At 50.9% G+C, this 9,153-nt stretch overlaps 5 protein-coding genes across 5 annotated transcripts; 3 read left to right on the top strand and 2 right to left on the bottom strand.

Moving 5' to 3' along the window:
- Positions 1–223: 223 nt before the first annotated feature.
- BJY04DRAFT_221112 (isocitrate lyase/PEP mutase family protein) lies at positions 224–1,191 on the top strand (the record flags this gene model as incomplete). Its single annotated transcript, XM_073717025.1, has 2 exons — positions 224–352; positions 415–1,191. 2 exons carry the CDS (start codon positions 224–226, stop codon positions 1,189–1,191), a joined length of 906 nt encoding a protein of 301 aa, XP_073568200.1.
- A 401-nt stretch (positions 1,192–1,592) lies between these two features.
- On the top strand, positions 1,593–2,383 carry BJY04DRAFT_195890 (uncharacterized protein). The gene has a single exon (XM_073712281.1). The coding sequence runs from the start codon at positions 2,009–2,011 to the stop codon at positions 2,237–2,239; it is 231 nt and encodes a 76-aa protein (XP_073568199.1). The 5' UTR covers positions 1,593–2,008; the 3' UTR covers positions 2,240–2,383.
- On the bottom strand, positions 2,357–3,313 carry BJY04DRAFT_195889 (uncharacterized protein). The gene has a single exon (XM_073712280.1). The coding sequence runs from the start codon at positions 2,863–2,865 to the stop codon at positions 2,410–2,412; it is 456 nt and encodes a 151-aa protein (XP_073568198.1). The 5' UTR covers positions 2,866–3,313; the 3' UTR covers positions 2,357–2,409.
- A 297-nt stretch (positions 3,314–3,610) lies between these two features.
- On the top strand, positions 3,611–5,139 carry aspf4 (allergen Asp F4). Its single transcript, XM_073712279.1, has one exon. The coding sequence runs from the start codon at positions 3,897–3,899 to the stop codon at positions 4,893–4,895; it is 999 nt and encodes a 332-aa protein (XP_073568197.1). The 5' UTR covers positions 3,611–3,896; the 3' UTR covers positions 4,896–5,139.
- Positions 5,140–6,364: 1,225 nt separating this feature from the next.
- Positions 6,365–8,467, bottom strand: BJY04DRAFT_112135 (glutathione S-transferase family protein). Its single transcript, XM_073708166.1, has 3 exons — positions 7,735–8,467; positions 7,519–7,657; positions 6,365–7,463 (listed from the first exon to the last, which is right to left on the bottom strand). The coding sequence occupies exons 1-3, from the start codon at positions 7,883–7,885 to the stop codon at positions 6,482–6,484; spliced, it is 1,272 nt and encodes a 423-aa protein (XP_073568196.1). The 5' UTR covers positions 7,886–8,467; the 3' UTR covers positions 6,365–6,481.
- Positions 8,468–9,153: the final 686 nt, after the last annotated feature.

Genomic DNA, 9,153 nt, shown 5'->3' with positions numbered 1-9,153 from the left:
GATGGGGACACTGAAGATTGAAGCGGGCATGCAGCGGGCAGCGATCGCTTATCTAATCAGCCGACTTCGCCCTCGGTTTGAGATCTACATCTCCAGCTTCGCCGAGTATACTCCGTCCAAGTGGCGATCGGTGGTTATAAGTACCCCGCTGTAGATAAAACCGGCTCAAATTCTTCAATCACTTTCATTTCATATCGAAACAAGCAGTAACAGACAGTACACAATGAACATCGCTGCCTCGAAGCTCCGCCAGGCCCTTCAAGACCCCAATGCGTTCATAACCGCTCCTGGTGTCTACGATGGACTTTCGGCCCGTATAGCTCTCAATGTCGGCTTTGATGCCCTCTACATGGTATGTTAAAGCTATTAGTCCGCGTCGTTTCAGTCCACAAGCTGACCATCGCGATTGAACAGACTGGCGCAGGTACCGCCGCCTCCGTGCATGGGCAAGCAGATTTGGGAATTTGCACGCTCAATGATATGCGAACCAATGCCGAGATGATTAGCAACCTCTCCCCATCAACACCGGTCATCTCGGACGCAGACACTGGTTATGGCGGACCAATCATGGTTGCTCGTACCACAGAACAGTATGCCCGCTCCGGCGTGGCAGCTTTCCACCTCGAAGACCAAGTTCAAACAAAGAGATGCGGTCACCTCGGCGGCAAGATTCTAGTCGACCGCGACACATACGTCACCCGCATCCGGGCAGCCGTGCAAGCTCGCAAGCGAATCGGTAGTGACATTGTCATTATCGCCCGCACCGACGCCCTTCAAGTGAACGGATATGAAGATAGTCTCGCGCGACTCAAGGCTGCTCGTGAGGCTGGCGCGGACGCAGGTTTTCTCGAGGGTATCTCTTCCATTGAGATGGCTCGTCAGATTGTAGCCGACCTTGCGGGCTGGCCGCTGCTCCTTAACATGGTTGAGCACGGCTCTACCCCTTCCATCACTGCCACTCAGGCTCGCGAGATTGGTTTTAAGATTATTATCTTCCCATTCGCAGCGCTCGGCCCCGCTTGCACGGCTATTCGAGAGGGAATGGAGAAGCTAAAGCGTGATGGTATACCAGGATTGGACAAGGAGCTGACGCCGCAGACGCTGTTCCGGGTGTGTGGGCTAGATGAGAGCGTTAAGATCGATGCCGCGGCAGGTGGAGAGGCTTTTAGCAGCGGGGTTGACCTTAGATAGTTGGGAATAGGATTTTAGGAAAGAAATGTGAACAATCATTTGGCTCTTCGACTTTCAGGTCTACGACAGTATTTGGCCCGAGTGCGGGTTGCAGACTGACAGCAGTATGCCCATGAAGCGTAGATTCATTATCAAGGCTGCAAAGTCTTGAACAAAGGTGAGACTAGAAACGCTGTAGTAACAAGTGCAGAGCTCAAAGAAAGTTGGAGTTGGAGTTGAGCGCAAAGACATTGGTGATACAAGTCATGTGATGGTTAGTAAGCTATGCACGAAGGATCATACGACACCCGTGGACACTGGTACTGATAAAACACCTGTAGCGTAGCCGTAAGAACGACTCGAAACGAATGGACGATATAAATCGATAAACTAGTGTGGTGGTGCGATAAAATAACTTCTCTGATTGATGGATACAGACGTTGGTGGAGTTTGGAACTCCCTAAGTTAAAAGATGACGCAGTCACGTGAAGTCTGACTAATCTCCCGTCAGTACTCCGTACTTGAGAAAAGACATTTCGCTCAGCATCATAAAGGCCTACAATAAAAAAATTGGCTACAGCATACAAAAGCTTTGATCCAGATTACACGCAGATCAATTCTTCAGATTGTCTGTGGGATTAACTGAGCCCTTGGTTATCACCGTTCGACAGTCGACAGGAATACCCTAACGCTTTTCGACCTCTGAACAATATTAATGAAGACAATTTTTCTCAGCAGTCCCTGTGCACTGCACCAGTGTGCAGGAAGATACTCAAATTTCTTCAACAATTTGCCCAGAGATTCTTGATCCAATCATGTTGCTTTCAAATGAATAGTTATGGATATAATCTGTTGGGCCATGGACAATTCCGCGTATAACCACGGAACGACAGCCCAAGGGGCGGTTGTTTATTTTTGTATCCACACGGTTTTGTGTCAAGCCTTCGAAAAGAACAATGCGGTGTCTGTTGCCAAACTGCAAGGCTACAGATGTTTCTGTTTTATCCCCTCTTTGTCTTTCTACGTACTCCTTTCAATTTTCAAGATCGGCGACGGGCTTTGGCATTGACGCTAGCTAGCGATCCGGCAGCTTCCAATGACTTCGGGACACGGCAGTTGGTCGAGAAACGGGCCAACCGGCAATCGTCCGCCAATCCTGACCCGCTCACTTGGGCCCAGACTTTGCAGTTTGCACACAAAAATTCACAGATTGAACTCTTGAATGGAAAGAGGAAGATATCAGTCTTCGGTTTCAAGGTATGACTGTTCTTTTGAAGTACACAGCGTACACACCCAGCAGGCAGTGAGGGCATTGTGGGGCGTCAAGAGAACATACGTATTCAATTGGAATTGGGGGCAGCCTGTTCTGCTCGTATACGGCCCGACATGCTCTGGCTCAGCAAGCAAACGGCGTACGTACACCTCTCTCAAGTGCTCGGTTTGCGAGAAAATTGAGGCAACTCGTTCATAGTGCTCAACCCCGCTGAGAAGTGGAAACAAACAGTCGTTTGTTGATTCTTGATGCTGATACCAAGAAGATGGTTCGTGGACCCTCAATAATGCAAGGTCGGAGTTTTCAACCTTTCGCACTGTTCCCACAATAATGTTGAAGCAGAAGTATGATTCAGGTTGCAGATGTTGCAGGCCAGTGCAGAGTTCCAGAGCCCAAGCCTTGAAGTCGCAGAGCTCAAGCATAACGTTGAATGATCACTTCCCACTTACATACGTGGGTCCTGACGTGGCGAAGAGCCGATCCTGATTCATGCGGATCCAAGTCACGGATCCGTTGAACAGGCTTTGAGTTCCTTTGGCCTAGGATCCGAGGGGCAACGCAACGTGAAGACTCTGCATTGATGACATTCGAGAGGTATCGTTTGCCTGATGTTGGGTAGACTCAAGCCAACGTTGCAGGGAATCAGATCGATCCAACACATCAACTTTGATTGCTGAGGACTGACGTGATTCGTTCATTTCAGAGAAGAGATGCGCTGTTCCTGAACCTTATACAGAGTTCTGCAGATGATGCTGTCAGCTATCCATGCACCTAGCAGTAGCACACATTATTGATCAAAGATGGTCTCTTCCCTTACCGGTGGATTGAGCGAGGACTAGGAGTACCGAGTGCGTAATATTACTCCATCCCCTCAAGAGACTGTGTCTTGATGGAACCTCGAGCGAGGGCCTAGAGCCTTGGAGTGGACTGCGCGGTGGGGATCCTCAATTTCCTCTCTGCCAATCACCAACTTTATTTTGCAGGATTCAGGAACAGTTTGCGTAAAGTAGCCAATCATCATTTTGCATCTCCTGATGCGCCCCTGTTTCACAATTTAGGTGCATTTTAATTTCGGCGCTTGTTGAAGGTTACCGTACCTGACTACTTCTATACCCACATCACAACGCTGGCTCTGATGCCCACTGCCCACTCAATGCCCAGCTCATGGGCGCTTTAATATCCTGGCCTTTCCCAGTTCCTGCTTCCTCCTTCTCTCCTTTCCCTCCATCACCACAATCCACTCTCTTTGTTTCCATCCTCCAAGAACATCGCTGGTGCGGTTCTCAGTCATTCATTGTTTTTGGAAATACACACTCTTTATCCTTTGTGACTCGACTGCGTTTCAGATCTGAGAATACCCTTCATTTGACAAAGCTATATATACACTCCCCATATATATACTCCTTCAGACTGTCTCACAACAACACTTCCTCATCATACAACATTTATCAACATGCAGCTCAAGAATTCTATGCTCCTTTTGACGGCCTTGACGGCTGGTTCCGCTGTTGCCCGCGTGCACGGCCATGAGCGCCGCCACGCTGCCGCCCACCGATCTCACGAAGAGAAGCGTGCTGTTGGTGACATTGTCACCGCAGTCATTGACGGAAAGGTCGTTTCCTGGGTGAACGAATACGCTGGTGGTGTCGCTGCTACCGCTACCGTTGCCGCTGACGTCGTCGATGTCACTGCTACGGCCAATGTCCAGGTTGCTGCCGCTGTTACTGGCTCTGCTACCATCTCTTCTTCTGACGACACCCCTACCTCTACCCCTGTCTCATCCGCCGACGGAACCTGCTCCAACTGGGACGACCTCTCCGACGATTACTCCCGTGATGGCTTCGGTGGAGTTACCGAACCTAACTTCCGCGAGTACATCTGGTACAGGGGCAACGTCGGCTCCCCTTGGGGAAGCAACATCATCGAAGTCTCCGAGGATAAGGCTTGCCGTTACAAGAACGTCGTCCGCTTCGAAGGTCCTCAGAGCGACTCCTGGACCCTTGTCTTCTGGAACAAGTTCGGCCCTGACGACCAGCTAACCGGCTGGTACGGTAACTCTGCTCTCAAGCTCAACATCAAGGCTGGCGAGACCAAGTACGTCGCCTTTGACGACGACACCCAGGGTGCTTTCGGTGCTGCCAAGGGCGACTCCCTCCCTACTGACCAGTACGGTGGCTACTCTAGCACCTGGGGTGAGGTCGACTTCGCCAACAAGAACAACAACGACTGGTCCGGCTGGGATGTCTCCGCTATCCAGGTTCTGCATGCCAATCAGGAAGTCCAAGGTATGAAGATTTGCGACAACAAGAAGTCCGACTGCTCTTACATCACCAACGGCTTCAAGAAGAACTACCAGGCCTACGACCTCTCCAACGAGGGCGCCGATGGCATTGGTGGAGAGGAGGTCGCCGGTCCCATCCGTCTCATCGTCAACATCGACTACGACGAGTAAATTCTTGGAAAACTAGCTTGGGGTTTTGGCGCTTTTGTGTGGTTTTTTTCTCGACATACCAAATCGCGTATATACCTTTCTCTCATGTCGCATTGTGTCCTGGCAAGCTCCTGACTGGCGATTTCTTTTTCTTCGTTTGTATATAGACTATACCACTGCTGCATTCCAATATTCATGCGATGTACATCCATACAATCCATACATATCTACACAGCTACTCCTTCGATGCAGCATGCTCTAGACCATGGCTATCATTTCCGTCCGCACGTCACGGGCTATTGTAAATAGGTCACACCCGAAATATAGCCTCTTTCCTTTCCTTCATTCATACTCATCAATACGTAGTCTACCTCCCCACCCCCCTCCGTCCTTACTTACAGCTGCAGGACTAGAAAACGAGCACCTCGAACTAAAGTCTGTCCTACCAAACCAGCTATTCAAGATATTTTGCGTGCCTCGTATTTCAATGCCCATTTATCGGGCTCTACAGATTGGCACAACGCCTCTTTCTTTCTTTCGTTGCTCTTCAATACTCAGGAGTAAGGAAGCGCCGTACCCTTCGTACGATATATAACCTCGCTGTATTGACCGTAGTGATTCAAGACATGGCTGTTTCATCTATCTTTAACCAGAGTCAGAAACCCAGACGGTAGACTGAGACTAGAATAGCAGGCGCTTACCCAGGGAGCGAGGGAGGTGCGCCTGCCCATAAGGAGACGGCATCCCGTCCCGGGGAGTCCTAAAAATAAACCACCTCCCATTTCAACTATAACGAACCAGAACCAGATTCAGAACATGAGAGCAATCAAGAGGTCAAGACATTGAGCCTTTGCTGCACGTTTCATCGTCTTCGGGATCGCGAAATGAGATATGTCATTCTAGGCGCCTACTGTAGTTATTTCGCTAGGATTACCTGCCTAAAGGATGGCAGTGAGACGGACGGGCGGCATCTTTGATTCTTTGGCGCCCGAGGTTGGCGCCCAGGTTGCATTGCCAAATAAGAGCACGCTGCAAGGCCCAAATTAGGAACGGCAGCAAAGAGGGCGTCCAGGGCAAGGGAAATTATTTGAGACGGACTAAGATAACAAATCATGCGCCTGGCTCGGGGCGCGGGTGAGGAGATATTCGTTATGCTAAATATGGGAAATGGGGGTGAATACCTACCAGGTTAAGGTTGCCCTTGCCTTGCTTACGTTGGTGGGCTGCGTATGGGGCCTTGCGTACGATTACGTGGTCGTCATCGAGTCTTATCGCCATTTGTAGTGTTCTGAGAGTAGTCTAGCGATTGAGAACCAGTCTCCTGGATCCTGATTGCTCTGCGTCTGAGTAAGACCGAGCCGTCTACCGAGTGGGATGCGGAGCGGGAATATTGAAACTTGAGGCTGAGGCTGAGTTAGTGAAGAATATGCCTCAGTCTCAGTCATCCAGTCTCACTCATGGCGCCTCATGCTGATGAATAGTATAAAGACTGAAATCCAGATCAGACCATGACCCCAATGCCTTCTATAGTACATACCTGAGAAAAGATAAGCAAACACCGATAATAGTACATTTTTAGACTAGTCAATAGACAACCAACCACCCACTCAACCTGTACCGAGGAAGTCGCCGACATTCAAAGACTCTGGCAACACCATCTGTGGCTCTTCCTCATAGTACTCTTCTTCTTCCTGAGCGGAGAAGACGCCGACATGCGCCATATAGCCCACCAAGGCGGCAATACCGCCGACGACTGTCGCAACGGAGAGAAGCGTATCCTTCCCCTGTCCCCGCGCGTAAGCTGACAGAGATTTGCTCTCAATATCGGAAAGTCCGGAGTCCGAGGACTCGGCAGCCTCACGTAATCGATTGTTCATGCGGATGTCCTTGAGGATTGGCGTCGAGTCCGCAAGGCTGGTGAGGAGGGAGGTTCCGACACTGCCGAAGCTGGCTCGTTCAGGGGCTTGCCATGGTAGAGATGTGCTGTCGCCGGCGGCCTTGAAAGCGTCGGAGACGTGAACGTTCCCGTAGAGCTGTTGACGCATACGCTCGACGTATTGCGACAGTCGCGGCGCTTTTCGCCGCATTGAATCGTGTAGCCATTGATGTGGTAGATCCGGGACTAGCGCGAGCCCTAGATAACCCACTGCAAGACAGTCTAGGCTCGATGGCGCCCGGTTTGAAAGCAAGTATGTCTTATCATCAAGCAATTCCTCTAACGGAAGGAAGAGCTCCCCTGTCAGCGCCTCGATCCGAAATTGATTTTGCTGTGATGTCCTCCCTAAAAGGTTAGAGACGGTTTCCCGAGGGCGCCGAATAAAGTTCTGAGGAATACGACCGGCCGCAACAGCAGCCGAATGTTCCCGTTTCTGTTGTTCCTCCATTGCCTCTAGGTCCAACGATGATAAGCCTAGCGATTCGGTCCGGGCTTTGGCTGCAGAGTGCAGCTGCGGGGGAAGGATCCATTGGTTCGGCCATTGGAGGATGGCTCCATATGCGGGGGATGTGCTTTTGTAGTAGTTTTGGCTGGTAACGTAGAGGGAGAGGTCGACGAGGGCTTGGGCGCGAGATTCGATAAAGGAGGAAAAGCTGTTGTCTGATCGTCAGTCGTGTGACACTTCTGCCAGGGGATGACAGCACATACGCAACGCTATCTGCGGTCTCAAGCGCGCTCAGATCCCGATCTAAATCCCACGCGCCATTCGAGTATTGCCGGAGGTAATCGATGATGTTTCGGAACCGGCTCACCCATGTCGAGCCATTCTTCAGGGCGGGAAGCTCCTCTGCGGGGTTGACAGGGGTCGTTTCAGCCAGAGTGCAGATTAAACGAGATATGCTGGTAAGGCGGAGCTCAACGTACGTGTAGGAGAAACGGTTGGATCGCTACTTGCGACGAGAACCCACGAGTCCTTGGGGACGGCAATGGAAAAATAGGCAATCGTTGCGAGACATTGCGTGTCAATAGAGGGTAATGAGAGCCCGGGGCCCCAGACGTGAAGCTCCAAGACCATGTTGCTTCGTGGCAAGATATCAAGACTTGAATTATCCCACGTTTCCCCTCACTGCTGACGTGAAGGTCAAGAAGATCGCGGAGGTTGACAAGATGCGGACAATCACGTGAAAGATTTACTGCCGCCTCAGGCACAAAGGCACTCCATGAGTAACCCGTATCTCGATTCCGCCTCAAGGCTTCGACTCCCACCCCGTGTTCAATCCGGAAGTTCGCTGGGCAAATTATATCGATTCAAAGAGACCGATTGCACAACATCTATTAAGCAAGACGTTTTACACGGCAGAATATGTCTCAACCCTCAAGATTAGGGTGTTGATATCCCGCCTTGTCAGACCTACCCGTCAGGTAGATTGATTCGACCAGCTGGCAATGGCGTTATCAAACCCCTGTCCGAATCCGAGTTGGCTAGCCGGTGCGAGCAGCGTACCTACATCCGCCCCTCCATGGTTAGTAAGGTCTCAAAAATGGGCTTCGCAGGAAGAAGGCAATAGAGCCGCATCTTTCTACCAATAATGGACTTCAATGACAAGTTGACAACCCATCTCAGCTGCCGTTGCTCCGGAAGCTCCGGTGATTATCTACGATCCGCTGATGCTTCAGGTCTAGACTATCCTTTTCCCTCGCACTCGAGCCCAAGCAAGGACCAAGGTTAACATCCACATACCGTCAGCTTGTCCCATTCTCAACGCCCCCCGGATCTCGCCGTTGGCGGCTGATAGGCTAAAGCGTGCACATGGCATGACAAGGCTTACAGCGTAAACCAACGTGAAACGTGGGACAGTGTGGAACTCTAACTTCGCCGTCCATGCGCCGGTCAGTTGACCTGCGATCGGGCTCCCAGTTTCCAGGCGGGAACCTTATTTGGATAAGATTCAGGCCCAGAGGGCCCGGGCGAAGGGGCAGCTTCGTATTGTCGATGGCTCGATAGAAAGTCCCCCGTTTGAACTTTGAGGGGTCACCGCCACAACCTATTCCTTAGCACGGCAATGGCAACCAGCTAGAACAGTACCCGAGCGAGGGTATCGCCATGACCCTGGCCTGGGCGTCACCTTGACATTTGCTTTCGACACCGATTTCCGTACTATCAGGTAGGCGTCGTCATCGAAGCTGGAGCACCAGAGATGTGGATCCGATGTCAAAGCACAATGTACACGGAGTGTGTAGAAGATACTACGGAGTAGATTCTTCGAGTCATGGCCCATTTTCAACTTGGAAGTTCCAAGATATCAGACACTGTTGCTTGCACTACTCTTAGTCTGCGGGAGT

Source organism: Aspergillus karnatakaensis (assembly GCF_047715665.1).
Source record: "Aspergillus karnatakaensis strain CBS 102800 unplaced genomic scaffold BJY04scaffold_46, whole genome shotgun sequence".
Classification (NCBI taxonomy): domain Eukaryota; kingdom Fungi; phylum Ascomycota; class Eurotiomycetes; order Eurotiales; family Aspergillaceae; genus Aspergillus; species Aspergillus karnatakaensis.
This window is presented reverse-complemented; position numbering and strand designations above follow the sequence as displayed.